This window comes from Pseudochaenichthys georgianus, chromosome 6 (genome assembly GCF_902827115.2).
Source record: "Pseudochaenichthys georgianus chromosome 6, fPseGeo1.2, whole genome shotgun sequence".
Classification (NCBI taxonomy): Eukaryota; Metazoa; Chordata; class Actinopteri; order Perciformes; family Channichthyidae; genus Pseudochaenichthys; species Pseudochaenichthys georgianus.
Window position 1 is genome coordinate 33,943,762 of NC_047508.1, and position 19,126 is coordinate 33,962,887.

Sequence of the window (19,126 nt, forward strand, 5' to 3'; positions counted from 1 at the left end):
ACTGACGCTGCGGTAGCAACTCAAGTATGTCCGCATGCACAATACAACCTTAAATCAAAGCAGCTAAATGGGATTCAGCCATTATTGATTTTATGATTTACACCTGGGCTTTTCCTGTGACAGCTTAAATACCTCCAATGTTTACTGTGCTTGCATTCAACATTGCATACTTTTATATATTAAATATTTGTATATATATTTGTGTATACATTCATCACTCCATAATGTGAAGTTTGGATGAGCTGTCATCAGGCCTCAATCTGTCTGTGCACTCTCAGTGGTGTGAACAATTTGACATATCGTCAGGTGCACTGTCTAGGTCAAAATAGCCAGGAAGCATAGTGGTTTGCATAATGCGAAATGCAACCGGATGCAGTAAGAAAAGCATACATAGAAAATATTAGGAAACACTCAATCTTGTTCTGGCATATGGAGGCATCAGAAAGCACTGCATGTTTATTGTTTTACTTTAAGTGTGTAAGGAAGCTAACATTTGCTAATAAGCACTAAATAAAGTACCACTGCGGTTGTTGAAAAAGTCATTTGTTTGGATGGTTTCTGGTCCTAAAACAAAGTTTCGGACATATTATAAAGTTTGACCTGGTGATAGGGCTAGACTAAAGGGTTAGTAATGAACAAAGTTATCACACGTTACCCTGAGAGAAATGTAGATGTTTCAACCACTTTACAACAGTTGTTAAGACTCACTCAAAATCACAAATGTTAACCGGTGGCCCTCAGGAAAGGATGCATCCTCTGGGAACCATGAACGTTTTAGTTTTTTTTCAATTTGATGCAATGACAATGTAGCAGATTATGGATTGATGGGCCCAAATCTCTAGACCAAAGCCACTTGCACATCTAAAAAAGCATAAATATCTTCATAAATGGTAGAATTGTTCAGTTATTCAAATTGAAGATGTAACTACTGATACCCAATAACTTGTTAATAGACATTTTCTACTAACCCTCTCTCAGCCTTGGTAGGATCTGTTATCGATACTCCGGTCTGGATGTGTCCTTGTGGTATCAGCGAGGAGGATCTCAGTTTACATGCTGCTCTGCTCAGCGTGCAGTGTCAGCGGGCTTGTCTGGGGGAGAAAATTCAAAACTTAACATCAACGAAAAACCATCGCTGTGACCTTCCCGCTTCAATTACACCATCGCACAGCGCTCAAGGAGGCTGGCAAACACAAAACCACAAAAGGATATCACCAGGAAGCTGAAGTCTGAAGCAACAACAAAGGTCACTGTGGAGCTGGAAAAGGATTATTTGGTACCACTTTACAATAAGACTACCCTTATAAAGGGTTTACGAATAGTTTGTAATTCATTTATTAATTAGGTTGTGAACACTTTATAAATCATTAACAAGCTGTTATAAGACATGAGATAAACAGGGCAACTGTGACCGGTTGCTTGCCAATAAGTGAGCCCACATTTATCTGTACTGCTAAGCCTTATTAGAAATGGGAGAAACTCATTAATAAATGGTGATTTGTTTAACAATTTACAAGGCTCCCTTTTGACAGTTATAAATGTTAGTAATTCGTAAATAAATGGTCATAAAGAGATGCCAAGAAACATCAAGATGGAAGGGGGGAATCAACTCAGTGAACAACAGATACCAAGGATGTTGGCTGATGAAGACGACAAAGTAAGATAAGTAGCCAATATAAGGCTTAGTCATCTTGCCAAATAGTGAGCCTGTGTTGATGTATGAAAACTATGTTAGAACTGGTTTATAAATGGTTCTTAATGATTAATAAAGTGTTTACAACCTAATTAATAACCTAATTATAAACGCTTTATGAATCCTTTATAAGGGTAGTCTTATTGTAAAGTGGTACCAATTATTTTAATGATGATCTTTGAAGGAATGGTTCAACATTTTAGGAGAAGACAGAAATTATAATTTATAATATTGATAACTTTCCTGTCTGTACGTTCAACGTGAGACCTGGACATACACACTACGTAACTGCTGATCAGATAGAGGGAACTCAACTGTACTTGTTAACATTTTGTTAACAAGATACACGGTGTGCCTGTAGAGGTGCTTGTTGCCTGGTTTGGTTATCTAAAAACAGACTAACTGTCTCCACTGGTTTCCATACTTTAACCTCACCTAACCTTTATGGATGTTCTTACTGTCAGCAAGAAAACCTATTTGCCAAAATCTCACCAACAGCCTAACAGTCATTCATCTCCTGCAACACGTTACTTTACTGTTTTGAATTGTTATCATATCTTTAACTTCTTCAGGAAAAACTCTTTTGAAAACAGATTATGTCATTTTGATGTTTACAGTAGCTTAAATATGTAGGACACTTAAATGGCTGTCGTGTTGACTAGAAAAAAAGTAAAACAAACATGCATTGGATATGTCTCTTCCCCATATACACCAGAGGACACAGAGACACAGTTATAAACCACTGCATATGTTGCTCCACATGCAGAGCCCATACAGAAGGGCCATTATATGTTGTAGGATGATCGAGCAGCATGTCAGTTTTCCTGGCCAGGACACATTAACTGTACTGCTGGTGGAGTTTACAGTAAAGGCTTGTGTGCACACTGTAAAAAATATCCACCTTATTGAGTCATTCAATCTCAGATACTTTCTGCATATAAGGGGAAACACTTTAATACATTTTGAGAGGCAATTAACTTCAATTAAATTACAGATTATTTATTTCTTATGTTTCTCTTGTCACAAAAACACATAGACATTATTTTGTCTATTTGTAGCATTTAAAAAAATACTTTTAAAGATTTAATTAAGGGCTACAACTAACTTCAATAACCTATTTATATTATTTATTATCAATTGATAATTTGGTTTACATTAGAAAATAAAAGCTTTTTTTAAGTGGTGAAAAATCGCAATAAATATTCTTTATTCATTTATGGTCAATTGATTACTTGACTAATAATTTCAGCTCTAGTTTTCATAGCCTAATATAAAACTACATAACTGCCAGAATGGTCATTTCTTGCAGTGCGGACCGCCCCACTGGTGAGAGAGCCTGTCAAAGGCTGACAAATGGAGAGAGTGCTTTCTGCTGAGAGGCGTCCCTGCAGGTTTCGCATGCAGGCAGCAAACCAGGGCCCGGAAATTACATATATATCATCAACTATCATAATGTTGACATGCGAAAACCACATAACCTCAAAATGTAATGTGTGTCACTGAGGTTGTCCTCCTTAGTGACACACATTACGGTCTGCAGTCAAACTGAATTGCTGACTTGCATAAAAAGAGTTTGGTCACTTTTGGTAAGATAAAGAAAAACAAGTGTACAGATCGTAACGAATGAACTTCTGAACAAGCACAGGTCCAGGGGCCCAAGAGGTCAGGGGCCCCCTGTGCCCGTGTCCCTGCTCCAAAGATGAACTGTCCGTTTGTCGGTCGGTCTAACACTTTGGTTGGCTGGGAACCAGACAAATTCGCAAGCTCATGGTTTACTTGCTCTGGCAATTGCATCTCGCTGTGGACAGATTTTCCAGCAGCCTGAGCCAATCATAACTACCCGTGACCTTCTCAGCTATACTCTGGTGTCTGGTGGAAATTAGCAAATGTTAGCATGCATATATGTTCATTTGAGCGGGAAAGCATGAATATGTGCTTAACATTAGCATGTAGATATTGCCATTCTGAGCATGTTAGCATGTTGATGTTAGCGTTTAGCACAAAGACCTGCTGTGCGCACATACAGTCTTACACAGCAACCTTGTCTATATTAATCCTTAAACAGTCAGCATATCCTAAACAAACAAATCGAATTCAGGGTTATGCATACAAGGTCAGTACTTGTCAAATAAATGTAAGTTATTTATGAGCATATCGACACTGCTGTGTTGCAGTTTTTTTTTAAGTGAAAGGGAGGGGCCAAAGAAAATATGAATAAGGCTTGCTCCTTTCTCCCTCCTCCCCAAACCATTAATTTCAACACAGTCCCTTAAGAATAAATTGCAACTCAGGATTTCCTTGCTGGTTTCTAAGATTATTTTGTACAGTGTGCTGCAGAATTGAGTATAGTACTGTATAGAGGACTGCCAGTGTGGAAGGAATGAGGTTTAAAACAAACAATCTGTATCCCCAGTGGGAACAAAATACTGCAGCACTTTCTGATTCACCTGCAAAATGTCACTCACTTCAGACGATGCATTATTGTATACTGTTTCATAATCCATGGTTGCCTCTCAGCACACTGCAGGTACTGTGCCCTCTCCACATGCCCTCATAGCTGCAGTCCTCAAGGAAAGCAAGATTTCAGCAGTTTAACAGGCTGAACCCCTGCAGAGGACAGAGTGAAACATCAGGGCTTTTTTGCCTGTCCTGATGAAACACCTGGACATAGGTAAATGCGGTTTGTGGACATTTATTTGCTAGTCAGCATACTTCAGTCCAACATTCACTGGAGGGAATTGAAGTTCAAATGCTGGAAAGTTCCCAATTCTTGTGCTTTGAAATTAAAATAATGAATAACCTCTAACCTCTTTGACTTCACCCTTCATCTTCAAGTCCGCCCCTTCCTCTTATAATAATGAGCATGAATATGCAGTTTCAGCAAAGCAAGCAAATCAATAAGCTAATCATTCGGCGTCCTTCACAGAGCACTTAATAATTAAGTAAGGCATGATTTTAGGAACATTCTGTAGTATTTTTCCACTAGAGCAGAAAAAGGACCAAACACTGGAGTTATTTTCTGTAGCTGTGTAACATAAACATATGCTATTCTTGTCAGGTATGCATCATCACAAAGATCCCTCCATTATGTTTCAGAGCAGTGTCTGCATGAGTGTGTGTTGGTCCGGGAACACTCTCAGCAGAGCTAACCCCCTCATCTGTGTTGCTGCTGACTCATTGTCACAGCTCCTGAATCTGCTGCCTGCCTGCATTATTCACACACTCACCTTCCTCTGCCAAAGCCTCCTCAGCACCTGGAGCCTGAAACCAGAGGGGCTGAAACCAGAGGGGTCTGTAACCAGAGGGGCTGAAACCAGAGGGTTCTGTAACCAGAGGGGCTGAAACCAGAGGGGCTGAAACCAGAAGGGTCTGTAACCAGAGGGGCTGAAACCAGAGGGGGCTGAAACCAGAGGGGTCTGTAACCAGAGGGGCTGAAACCAGAGGGTTCTGTAACCAGAGGGGCTGAAACCAGAGGGGCTGAAACCAGAAGGGTCTGTAACCAGAGGGGCTGAAACCAGAGGGGTCTGTAACCAGAGGGGCTGAAACCAGAGGGGGCTGAAACCAGAGGGGCTGAAACCAGAGGGGTCTGTAACCAGAGGGGCTGAAACCAGAGGGGCTGAAACCAGAGGGGCTGAAACCAGAGGGGTCTGTAACCAGAGGGGCTGACACCAGAGGGGTCTGTAACCAGAGGGGCTGAAACCAGAAGGGTCTGTAACCAGAGGGGTCTGAAACCAGAGGGTCTGAAACCAGAGGGGCTGAAACCAGAGGGGTCTGTAACCAGAGGGGCTGACACCAGAGGGGCTGAAACCAGAGGGGCTGACACCAGAGGGGTCTGTAACCAGAGGGGCTGAAACCAGAGGGGCTGAAACCAGAAGGGTCTGTAACCAGAGGGGTCTGAAACCAGAGGGGCTGAAACCAGAGGGGTCTGTAACTAGAGGGGCTGAAACCAGAGGGGTCTGTAACCAGAGGGGCTGAAACCAGAGGGGCTGTAAGGGGATAAAACTACAGACAGAAACAAGAAGGGCGGGAACTAGAGGGGCTAAAACTAGAGAGGCTGCAACGAATCCCGATGGGCCGGTACTGAAGTGGGCCGGTCGGATAAGACACTAGCACCCCCCCGGTCGACAATTTACTAGCGGTATTTACTTGCGGTACCGGGGTGGGCCAGTCGGATAAGTCACTAGCACTAGACAGTAGACACACATACTGTATGTATATATGTATACATATATAATCACACTTGTAATAATACAATAAAACCTGTTTAAGAAGTTATACTTGTTGTCAAACCTGAACATTATTGACACTTAAATATCTGTCTTTATATCTGCTTATAACTACATTATAGTGCCTTATAAATCATTTATTTCATAAAATAGATCCTGCTAGTAAATGCTCTATTATTACAGACCAAAACTGTCGTGTCAAATCATTGTCCTAACGCATTAATCAATAAGGAAATCATTATTAAATTGCAGCCCCAAACCAGTAACAACTTTGGATTGTCCTTCTGCCCACTGCAGAGACTGCAAAACAATATTGAAATGTAAAATGTGTGTATCGAGTCGCCTGATTCAGATATCTACTGAAGCCCCTGTATGGACTGGCTCCTCCCTGTGTCTGTCAGCAGAGCTACAGGACAGGAGTCTCTCTGCAGGTTTCTACTGCTGCATCGGCCGGGAGAGAGCAGAGCTGCAGACTGAAGCGCTGCCATATGCACGCATGCTCTGCTCCCACTGAAAACACACACATATAGCCCTGACAAATGAGAGAACAAATCATATCTGCATTATAGTTGTGTATTTAGTGTGATTAAACATGGTGTATTTGAGAAAGTGTGGCATCAGTCTGTGTAATCTAGTGTGTGCTCGACTGAAGTTTGACTGCAGGGCTTCATCACTGACAGAAAGCCAGCTGCCCTCTAGTGGAAGACATTGGAACAACAAGCAGGAGTGATTTATAGTGACCATCCTCGGGAGTTATACAGTATGGCGGTGAGTACTTTCAGGTTTAAATATTAATAAGTCTACATGTTTGAATCGGGGTCGCTGAGAACACAACAGTAGACAAACACCAGCTCTGAGTTTTCAGTTTTATTTAAGGTTCATTTTTCCAGACCTGCAGAGGACCGTTCACTTCCTTTTAGCGCCTCACTTTTGTTTTTTTTAATGCGCAACATCATGTTAAAACCCACTGTATGACTGTGTTGGATTCTCCTGGATGATTTTGTTCATTTTTGTGAAATACTGTTAAATAGGGAACAGCAGGAGGGGTGGGAGTGGAGGGTAAGAGAGAGAAAGAGACAGAGCGAACATGGATCAGAATTAAGACTTCAAAAAAGAAAAAAGGCGGTGGTCGGAGGTCGGTCTCAAATCCTAGAAAGGATGAGAGCTTTTTAAATCACTGCTACAGTACTTGGAATTGTCTTGCAGCCCCTTCCTTTGGGACCCTCACATACAGCTGCTGAAGTCATACAATATTGCATATTTTTCAGCAATCCTTGACGCTAGACTCCCCCTCCAATCACTCAAGCTCCTTTCTCTCATCTGTCTGTTTTAAGGCCTCGGTTAAGCCCTCGTGGGTCCAACAGAGGGACCTGCTAACCCTGTTGCTACCCTCTTTAGTATCTTTGACATATCCTCATCCATTTTGTCTTCTCTTTGTGGTGGCTGTCCATGTTAGGGATAGCTACTGTAGGCACCACACAGTGGCACTGTGAGTAAGAGTCTAACCCTAGAGTTTAGGATGTGTGCCACCCTGTCCCTGCCGCCCTGTGCTCCATCCTCTGATACAGAGGTTCAGCAGCATTCTCCCTGCAGCAGGACAGGGCCAGTGGGAGTCCTCCACTAAAGGGAAAGTGGGCCAAGTCCTCTCAGGCCGGCCTTCTGTGTCCCCACCGAACAGGGAGTCCATGCATAACCTGTGCCCTCAACTCCCCCGTCATCCGCATTCACTGACAACCAAATCTCAGCTTCTCTTTAAAAAACACTCAGAAGCGCCAACCCCTTTTCTCTCTCTCCTCGTATTCACAACTTGGCTGTTAGGGTTGACCCAGTTAAAGTGGGGAGGATGAGGGTCTTTGGGGCAAAGCTTCAAGAGCAGATTCACAGCTTGCTTAATTCCTCGAGAAAACGAATCGTCACCTTTCAGAAACATAAATGTTGTTCATGCCTAATCATTAGTTACTTTTTTTAAAACACCTCCCTTCAGCTCATTTGTTTCTCTGTGGAGTTAGCTCTGGTGTCACCGCTGGGCGCTCGGTGCTAAACTGTCTCCTGTGCTCTCCGTTAGCAGCGAGCTACATCATGAATGCCATGTGACGCCCAGAACTAGGTCTAAGGAGTGATGATGGTCGCATGGAAAGAGGACCGATGACTTGTGCGCCACAAACAAAAACAAATGGGCCTGGGAGTCGACGAAAAGGAATGAGGAAGAGAAAAAGAAGAAAGCATGTTTGTTACTTTGTTAATAATGTTTCATACTCTGCAGATTGGTGTGTATTGCATTGAGGGGAGGGGTACAGGATGAGTGGGTATAAAGTGGCGGGGTGTAGTCTGTGTTCAGTGGCGGTCCACCGCGGCACTCTGTAGCAGCTCTGTGGCCGGCTGTCCGGGGGGTCTGAAGGCGGTCTGGAAGCCGGGGGGAGGGGAGTGGAACTGGCTGGCAGGGTTGGGGGGGTGCATGTAGGGAGCCCAGCTGCTAGCGCCTCTGTGGTGGAGGGGGATGTGGGCGTCCAGGAGGCTGCTGTGGAGGGGCTGGGGGGGGGCGGACATCGCAGAGCAGGCCGGACCGTCCATCTCTGTGAGAGCCTGCAGAGACTTGAGCCAGTGGGGGGGGTTGTCGTCCTGGAGACAGTCTATATTGTTCCCCGCTGACGCCGGGATACCTGGGGAGGGGGGGGGCAGGTGAGATATGATAAACACAAGGTGAGGTACAGAAACACTTTGAGGGTTGTTTTTAAACATCATGTATTTGTTTAGTTTTTTGTGAATTATTTTATTGCTTCGATTGAAGTGTTTTTTCATAGTTCTGGGATCTGAAAAGAATAAATATATTGCTTAGAAAATAGCAGGACAAAGTTTTGAAGTTCATTTCCGTTGTTTTTATATTCTTAGGGCTTTGTTTTTGTTGTTTATCTTTTCAAGGTTCTTTATTTAGTCGGACTTAGCTTCAGTGATGCCGATGAAAATCTTGTGTCAGGGATTTTAAGGGGTTCTGATAGTTTTCTATGACATCAGAGACCATGTCAACTCATTCATTTATATCTATATGATTTAATAACGTTGTGTTATGTAAATGAGGCGGCAAACTACCAACTACTTATTTCCAGGAGTGAATCTTATGCTGTTTATTTTTTATTGTATTTGTTGTTCTACATATTTATTTCGAATGGTCAGAAAACATTCGAAATGATCCAGAGGCCAACATGACATTTTATAATCCTTTATTTGGTCTGATCAAGTCCAAAACAAGAAGTATATTAATTATTAAATTACATTAAATAAACTACTTCATTCCTCATATATGTCACACATTGTTGGATTCCAGCCTCTTTATTGTGGGAATGAGTTTCTTTGTCTCGTATTTTAGTAACTGATGTCCAGCTTCGATGTGCCGTGAGAAACGGTGTCTCCTAACCAACTGCCTGAAAGGGACAGTGTGTACCTGTGATGATGGCAGGGTCCATCCAGCTGGCTGGGCTTTCCCAGCTCAGGCTGTGGGAGAGACCTGCCGGCCCCATCGGGCCCCCGATGTGGTTAACACTGTTGGAGGATGAGGAGGATGAAGAGGAAGAGGAGATTGGGAGGCCCCCGAAGTTGATGTTGATGTTGGGCAGCAGAGCTCTGAGGCCGTCCTGCCACTCTTTCACATTTAAGCCGTCTATAGAGCCACTGTTCTCTGCAGGAGAGGAGGAGAATCAGTCACTTTCTGCCGACTAGTGGTCAGCTGCAGAACTGCATCTACCAGCATGCCCTCTGTGAGGTCAATAAACACTAATTGAAACAAGTATCACAATCAATGGGAGGAGCGAGAACTCAAATAATTTACTTAACGAAGGAAATATCAATTTACAAGTAAACGTCCGAGAAATAAATACCTGAAATTTTCAGGCAGAATGGCTCCTTTCAGAAAGTCAATTATTATGTTAAATATATTATTATACAAATCAGATAATTGGATTATAATCACTGGTGCTTTAACATGTAAGCATACTTGTACTGCTATTGCTAGAGGAGCTTTACATACCGGTTAATTAAAAAACACAGGATATGTTTTTGTAAATGTTTGATATACATTTCATTGTAAAATCATAAGCTGTAAAATAACTAGTAAGTTCAGCTGTGCGATGAATGTGGAGTAAACAGTATACTGTTCCTCTCTTAGACAAAGTGAAGTAGAAGTATAACATAGCAAAACATGTCAAATGTAAAGTAAAAGTTCCCTCAACATTCTTCTTAAGTACTTGTGTCCATCACTGATCACAAGGCCGCAGTGTATATTAAATAACAGTGTGAACGCGTAACGCTCAGTGTTAACATGCAGAAAGGCGTCCAGTACCTGAGATGGGGATCCCGCCCAGCCCTGTGTTGTGCTGAGGCGGCAGATTCAGGTCCAGGTAATTACTGTGTGAGGCAGCACTGGCTGAGTGGTTCAAGTGTGTGAGGTTATTTCGTGTGGGGACGCCCATCCAGGGGTGTCTGGAGGACAGCTGCTGCTGGCTGTGCTGGCTGTGCTGACTGCCGGGGAAACTGAAGGAGCTGAAGATGGCTCTGTGGTGGAGCTGGGGGAGGCGAGGCAGGCCGCTGGGGAAGTGGTGCGAGGCGTTCGGGTTCATGGGGGGCAGGCCGTGACTGTGAGCGCTGTGGGAGAGGAGCCCCGGGGACAAGGGGCACTGATCCTGCACCGACAGCTCCTTCTCGATCAGGTCGGCCAGGGCTTTACGAGTGACGTCAAACGGATCGAAGCCCAGGTCGTCGTCCTGCTGTTTGCTGGACGAGCCGAAGCCAAAGGCCGCCTGCCAGTCTGTGGAGGAAGACACTGGTATTGTGTCTGTGAGGAGAGAGGAGGGAGGAGGGAGGAGGGAGGAGAGAGGAGAGAGGAGAGAGGAGAGACACGTTATGGAGCCGTTCTTCATGTGAGAAAGTACGAGCTGACGAGCCGTGGGAACTCTACAGCTAATTGATGATTAGCCTCGAGTCTCCAGACTTTAGGATGCTTAGCCTTTAACACCAAACAGGCTACTTCTGTGACTTTCTACTATTTAAAACATTTTCAAACACTTTGTATTTTTCTTATAGTTTTACATTTCTAATTGTTTTCTTTGTTTTCTTTCCCCGTAAAGAACTTTGTAACTATGTCACAAAGAATAGACATTTTCGGTCACAGTTTGCAAACACAACATCCAGCTCAATGAGGATTACTGCGGGTTGAAGCCAACGCTCTTGTTTTGTAAAAAGGATGTCTACTTGTTATTTCTACTCAATATTTATCTCTCCTTTAAGACATTTATGATGACAAACTCTAAAAACATGCAAATATGAAGATATATACATTGCAAGTGTGATACCAGTGGTTTTTTTTGTCTCGATGTTATTATTTCTAAAAACAGTCACCTTAAATCAAATTTCTCCCATTCAAATAATTGCTTACTAAAAAGGCACCATTCAAAATGGTGTCACAAATAAACACTGTTTCCTATATTATTGCCTTCTCCATGCCATCAACACAAGGATAATTTTAAATTACTAAGATTATTTTGTCAACACTACAGAGATACACCCAACAGGTACAATTGTAGGGCTGTGCAATTCATCGTATTTTAATCGCAATTACGATTTTGGCCCGCCACAATGACGAAAACAACATCATCGAATAAAACTATTATTTTGCTTTGCTAGGTTGTGACAGTGTACTGCGACATATTTGATCTCATTTATTTTAGTCTAATTAATTTGTATTTATCATATTTATATACGTTTAGTAGCTTGTGGAAGTGCGCTCCAAAATATTTGTTGATCTTGTTTATTGGCATTTATTATTTTGATATTATTTATTTAAATATAAATGTATCATTTATTTTTGCATTGGTTTTGTAATTTAATTATACGTTCAGGGTAAATAACAGTTAAAAAGATACTGTTCAAATTATTATTTGTATTTGTTGTAAAGTTCAATAAATCAATGAATAATCGTATTTAATAATCGTGATATCAATTATTGACCAAAAATAATCGTGATTATGATTTTAGCCATAATCGAGCAGCCCTAGACAATTGATGCCTTTTTTCCCCGCTAATTTCCCATAAAATGTATATTTTTATTAGATTATTAAAATGGCCAAGTCTCCACCATTTTTATAATCCAGGGAAATTAAGAAGCAGAAAATACCTAAATGATGGAGACACTACTATTCCAGTCAATGTTATGATGTTTAATGCCAATAGCCACAGTATTATGAAAACACCTATAACAGGTCAACCGTTTGAAACCAGACCAAAAACACCACCGACGAAACCCTACAGACAAACGAAATGTTTAAATCTCCACTGTACCTGACGTGAAAAGGCTCTGTGGTTCGGGGGTCATGGGCCAGTCCGAGTTGCTGCGGGGGGAGCTGGGGAAGGGGGGGAGGCCGGCGGGGAGAGGGTTAGGATGTCTGAAGTTGCTGTTGTCTGAAAAGAGCGACTGGGACTCGGCTGCCGCTCCCTCGAAGGGTGAGCGTGCGCTGAGGTCTGACATGCTGATGGGCACTACCAGGCTGGGCTTTGATAGACCCGGGGGGGGAGAGGGGGAGTCACTGCAGGCCATCTGGAGAAAGAGGGAGGAAAAAGGGGCTTGTGAGATCGTCCTTCATTTTAAAATCATGTAACAGAAACAAAACTGACATTAAACATACAAATGATTGTTATTGTTTCTACCTGTTGGAAAGTTTCTCCGTTCATCATACCGATCGACTCTGGTTTATCACTGGGACTGCAAATTCAAATGACAGACAACTTTATTAGTTACTAGCGTTTTTACACAGATAAACATAATAACAAACCAATACATCAAGATTATGGCAAAAATCATAATCACGATTATTTGGGTCAATAATTGATATCACGATTATTAAAAACGATGATCCATTTACTTTGAAAACATCAATTTATTGAAAAAAAAAAAATTTGTAATAATTTTACATATTTAAATAAAAATAATCGTTTTATTTCGATTACGTTTTTTTTGTAATCGTTGCAAGCCAAAATCGTAATCGAGAATAAAATACGATTAATTGCACAGCCCTAACATCAAGGAGGAAACGTGTTGAAAAGTAGATTCATTATTAAATGAATTGAATCTACGGCTGCATAGCTGTTACATCCAAAATCAATAAACTATTTCTTAGTTAAGAGAAATGTAAGTTAAGGAGTTGCCGTTATAACACTGAAAAATAACATTTGTGAGAACATCCCTGTAGTCTGACAGACGAGAGACATGTTTGGATACAAATTAACTGAAAACATTTTGGAAGAATGGTGGTGTGCATTACCTGTTACTGTCGCAGTTAGAGGAGAAGGGGGACAGCGCAGAACACTGAGCAGAACCCATGTCTGTGTCGAGCCCGTCTGAAGTGATACCTTCTTGGTCTAGAAAGTCTAGCAGCGGAGGAGACTTGCGGTCCTCTGAGAGCCCATTGGACAGTTTGTTGTGTCCTGACAGCGTCGGCCAGCCATCTTTACCGTTGCTACTGTTGCTTCTGTTACAAAGAGAGCAGCAGAGAAGTGAGGCGTTGCCCCAGGGGAAGCAAGAAGAGGCAGAAATCAATACAAAACCAACCTCTGTGTGGAGTTGGATTTACTCTTTGACTTCTCGGTTCCACATGCTGGAGGTTGTAGAAAGCTAGGGTTAATTTTATAGAGGTCTTGGAGGAGTTTCTGCTCATACTCTTGATGTTTTCCCGCCTAAAAACAAATAGACACACGATTGGTCAACATGAATCCTTTCGTTAATATAAAGAGCACAAACCATGGTCAACAGATAAAGCAAAGAGTGACAATTTGTTTTACATTTCACAAAAAGAAACAACGATTTACCTGCATTTCCTCTTTTGTAAAGCTAGCTGCTTCATCCCCCAGCTCATGTAGATACATACAATCAGGTTTTGGACACTGCATACTTTTAAGAAAGTAACTGCAGTACTTTGTTGTGCCTAAAGAAGCCTGTAGCAGAGCAAAAAGAGAAGACAATTACACACTCGTCAATCAAGCCGATGGACTTTTCTTTCAAGGACTTTTGGTTTAATCCTACTATTTCACAAAGCGGGTTTTTAACCCTTGTGTTGTGTTCGAAAGCTGTTACCGCTCATGGTGTTCGCGGGTACATTTGGACCCATGATTTATCTCAGTCCAAAACACAACATAAAAATGACTATCATCCAATATTGTTTTAACTACATCATAACTAACTTATAATGCATTCATAGCCGTACGATCCTGTTAATTTAATGTTATGGCCCAAAACACATTACACCACATATTGCACACGTGCATGTGTGAGTTCAGGTTCAAGTGTTAGTGTACATATTCTTTGAGAAAGGTTGAGTTCCCGCGGGGGGAGGGGGGCAGAGGGAGGCCAAGTGCATGTTGCGAAAAAGTATTGTTACAGTGTATGAAGGGGGAGGGGGGGGGGGGGGAATCTTGATTGGGCCAAATTTGACCTCGAGTCACCCAAAACAATTCTGCCGTTCTCCCCAGACCCCAACACCAAATGATACACCTTTTTTTTCTTAGAGACTTTCAGACTTGGCTAAAATTGTCAAAATCTGTTTTGTAGTGTTTATATAGCTGTTGTGGAGGAGATCATGAAGCCTTGTTCTGATACAAAAAACTAGAGCGTAGTTATTATATCATTTGTACTTGAAACGGGTCACAGGAGACCCGAACACAACATAAGGGCTAAAGGACGTTTACATTTTACAGAGAAATAAATATAGAATAAAGTTATCACATGGCTTTTATACAAATAAAACTCCTTACCATAGTCACATGAGAAAAGCAATTTCTAACGTCTCACCTTGAGTGTTCTCCCATCAACGACCACGTTGTTTACACACTGTATTGCTCTTAACGCGTCTTCAGAGCGGATGTAAGTGACATAAGCGCTGGCACTCGGCCCCTGTAAAAACAGAAAATGTAAATAAACATACAAGGCAAACCCATCCGTTGAAGCGGAATAACTCTGTTTACAGAGGTATTCCAGGAAAGCAATGAATAAGGATTTCTAACATTGATTCCTCACATTGCAATAATGACGGGTAAGAAAAGATATGCTAAAGAAAAAGGGGGAAAAACGACATAATATGCAATTAAAATGACTAAAAAGACAGAAATAATGTGTTTACAACAAAGGGGTTAACATGTGTCTGTTAAAGAGAAACATCTAATTGATTATGTTCTGGTCCTATTCAGAAACAGACATCTTGGATACATATTGTAGATGGCATTGAACCCCTTACCTGTGACCCTGCGTATGATGTGCTATTGTTGATGACCACTTTATGGATTTTCCCAAACCTCCCAAAATATTCTGGTCGTTTTAGGACCTGTGAGCACAATGAACAACATATATCACTTATCACAACGTTTCGGGTGCAGTGTGAACTCTTAAAAACAATTAAAGAAAAATAATTAAACGTAAGGCTTCAGAGGGAGCTTGTCACTGAAAGGCCTTTAAAATGTGCATTAAAGATACATTACATTGCATTTAGCTGACGCTTTTATCCAAAGCGACTTACAATAAGTACATTCGACCAGGAAGACACAACCTTGAGGAAAACAGAATCATATAAGAACATCAGGTTTCAAAGAGCCAATCGTTTCAAGTGCTGCTCAACTGGCTTTAGATAAGCCAGTCCTTTATTAGTATATAAGTGCTCTGTTAGCAGTTCTTTGTTAGTCATTCTATCGCTCGAAGTGGAGTCGAAAGAGATGAGTCGAAAGAGATGAGTTTTCAGTCTGCGCCGGAAGGTGTGTAAGCTTTCTGCCGTCCTGATTTCAATGGGGAGCTCATTCCACCATTTTGGAGCCAGGATAGCAAACCCACGTGTTTTTGCTGATGGGAACTTGGGTCCCCCTCGCAGCGAGGGTGCAGCGAGTCGTTTGGTTGATGCAGAGCGTAGTGCACGTGCTGGGGTGTACGGTTTAACCATGTCCTGGATGTAGGAAGGGCCAGATCCATTCGCAGCATGGTACGCAAGTACCAGTGTCTTGTACCAATACCAATGTACCATACCAATGTATTTATGAGAATGACTTTGTCAGAATAATCCAAAAATAAATCTAGCAGCCGTTTACTTCAGTTTGTCACAGCCGTATTCACATCAAGCTAAAACAGTGTCAACACTATTAAGTCACATCTAGCATAAACCACTGAGCTTTTGGAGCCCCTGAACTCACCTCTGGGTCGGCGAGTCGCTGCGAGAGCCCGACCACGAACACCAGGTTTCTCTGCACCACTCGGACACTGGCCAGGTGCTTTCGGTTTTCTGTCACCTTCTGCTTCTTCTCGTTCTGTTTCTGCTTCTTTTCGTTCTTTATCCTTTGGATCTCCTCCTGTGACAGGGGCTTGTACACAGCGGGGTCCTCTGGGTAAGGCTACACAAAAGAGGAGAAATATGTTAGAGATATCAAACAATTATACTATTCTAGTTGTTTCGTAAAGGTTAGTGAGTAACTGAGGCCTTTGGTTGTCAACACAGTAGTCCAACAGGCATTACTAGCCAAGCTGAACATCATGTCAGTATACGATTTATTAGTATTACATGTTTGATATGTATAAACAGTATGTTTGATTTTTCTTTAGTATTATTTAAAAACTATTTCTTTGTTTTTATATAATTGATTAGTTTTTGTGCTTCATGTTGTCTTGCAGAATTTCCTTTTCTTGTTAGTTTTTTATCCTAACGTGGAGGGGAGGTCTGTTTTTTAAGTCAATGGCTTCATGAACTCTCAAGAAACACATTCCGTATTTTCTGGATTTTATTCTGTCTTATTCGTGTGCAATTCAAATCAAATCTGTCGAGGCTGTAAACTGTAAATGACTATGAGCTAATGTTTGAACTAACAGGCTGCTTCAGAGGGAAAAACCAAAGTGTATCTCTCCCCCAGATTAATATTTGGAGAGTTGGCGTCATCATCAGTTCTGTTGTCACTAAAGAATAATCCCCTGTCAGTCGTGATGAGTTCCTCTGCCTTCATATCCATCTCATCATCTCCTCACCTTTCTGCAGGCGGGGCAGAGGCCATTCTCGTCTGTGCGAATGCGATGCCAACAGAAGCGGCAGATCTGATAGCCGCAGGTGCAGGGGAAGAAGTTGACGTCATCAATCTCCAGCGGCTCCATACACAGAGGGCACTCCATGAGGTCGTCCTTCATCTCAGGGCTGTGGGACATCCTATGGCACGGCGATGGTGAGCGTTGAAACTGGTCAGAGCACAAGGCTGAGAAAACAAACAAAGTTTAAAAGCTCCATCATGACATGATTCAACATAATATCAGCTGAACTTGTCGTCCTGACACATGGCTGGATAGTAAAGCCTCTGAAACCTACGATATGACCACCAAGGTCACAATATCAGACAGAGCTCACCAAAATGCATTTAACTTTTTATCAGCAAAGGAAACGCCACAATCAACTAGTTAATCTACTGACACCATTTTGATGAAACTTTGAAGAGAGGAGTTGATTCAACTGCATGGTTGATTTATAGGCTGTGGTTTGACAAACTACAACAAACATTGTACTGGCTGTTAACTGCATTGTGTTTCTAATGTTTCGTCTCGTTTATTTCCGCCAGAGTGTAGCATAAATATTGAAAATGGCTATCACTAGATTTCAGCTGAAACAATTAGTCAAGCCTGAAATTAAAAGTATTCTGAAAATCGACTTATCAAACTAAATAAGACATTTAGAAAATAGACTTGGGCTCTGATAGTTTGCAAAGCAACAGCCTCCAGAAATTGAGTTAAATAAACATTAATTTGAAACATTTCAAACATATCCTGAACATTTTAACCTCCACAAAGGTGTAATCATTACAGGGCTTTGTGTGCAGACTACCCTAATAAAAGATCACAGCTTGTATATCTTAGACAACAAGTCAAAACAGCTGTCATCATGTTTAAGGGATAATGCGGATGTTGTGGCATCTTCCAAGGGTTGACAGTATTTGACACATCGTCATGACACACGTTAAAAGGGAAACAAGTGCATTTATTTACAGTTGAGACCTTATTCTTTAAGCATGTACACACTGGTTTCAACACAACACTGCAGCCACTAGGCCAGCTCATGATAAACCCAGATTGATTAAACCTGACAGTGTACAGCTGAGTTAAACGATAACAGGGAAATGCCAACGTTTTAAAATATGTGCCAACATTTCACTGATACACGAACACGTACAGGAGTGTCACAGTTCTGCTGCTTCCCTAACATAAACCAGCTGATTGGTAAAGTCGTGTCTGAAGCCTGAGTACCTAGCGGGTAACTTTAGCTTCTCTCTCTACTGGATCGTACATTATGACAGATGTTATTTGACTACAATTAGGCTAAGCTAACATTAGCCGCGAATTGGTGAAAGAAGCCGGTCTAACTAATAGCAAGTATCCAGGAGCAGTTGTGAGTTTAATCAGAACACCAAAACACAGAGGTCATTATTTACTCAATACTGACATTTTAAAATACCTCTGCCACAACGATACGCCTTCTCTCACATATTAACTGACAGCTTGCTTAAAGCTGACCGCTAGCATTGGCATAGCTAGAATGCTACATTCTCATCAGAGTTTTCGACGAGGCCTACACAAGCTAATGCTAACCTAGGAACAAGTTGTTGGCACTATAAACAATTGACATGGCTCTCACGACATTCAGATTACCTGGACACTGGGCAGAGAATACTCCAGTATCCGTGTGTAAAATAGTGACATACACACAACTGCCCTTTATTTATTATGGCAGGATGGAAGCTGGCTAGCAACTAGCATCTCGGCTAGCGTTACTTACCCTGTCCGTATTTAGCTTAGGATTCCTCTCCAAAGGGAGTCACACCAAATTGGGCGGGGACTGCTAGCCAATGTGTCTGAAATGTCAAAATTCCTATAACCGGTCACTTAAGATAACCGTAGTTATGTTGTTCTGTTGTGATTAAAAGGCTATAGAGATGTTTCGCCCCTTTCTTTTCTTGGTATAGTGGAGACAATTTACGCTAAACCACCATCTTAGCTAGCATTAAAGTAGGGAGGAGGGAGTGGGGCAAGTGTTCATAGCAACTGAGTCTGCGCAGAAGGACAGAGGCTTTGTGGGAAATGACGTTTTCGGCTGAAGTGGGGCCAGGGTGGGACCGTGGGACCCTATGGGTGCATTTACAAATAATATTCCAGATAGAT

General features: G+C 41.9%; 1 protein-coding gene across 1 annotated transcript; it reads right to left on the reverse strand.

Annotated features, from left to right (window-relative positions):
- Nucleotides 1-6,773: 6,773 nt before the first annotated feature.
- On the reverse strand, nucleotides 6,774-18,998 carry cnot4a (CCR4-NOT transcription complex, subunit 4a). Its single transcript, XM_034085170.2, has 13 exons — nucleotides 18,744-18,998; nucleotides 16,955-17,175; nucleotides 16,132-16,329; nucleotides 15,192-15,278; nucleotides 14,750-14,851; nucleotides 13,771-13,896; nucleotides 13,514-13,638; nucleotides 13,227-13,433; nucleotides 12,613-12,667; nucleotides 12,247-12,502; nucleotides 10,253-10,744; nucleotides 9,359-9,592; nucleotides 6,774-8,579 (listed from the first exon to the last, which is right to left on the reverse strand). The coding sequence occupies exons 2-13, from the start codon at nucleotides 17,126-17,128 to the stop codon at nucleotides 8,254-8,256; spliced, it is 2,382 nt and encodes a 793-aa protein (XP_033941061.1). The 5' UTR covers nucleotides 17,129-17,175; nucleotides 18,744-18,998; the 3' UTR covers nucleotides 6,774-8,253.
- Between the last annotated feature and the right edge of the window lie 128 nt (nucleotides 18,999-19,126).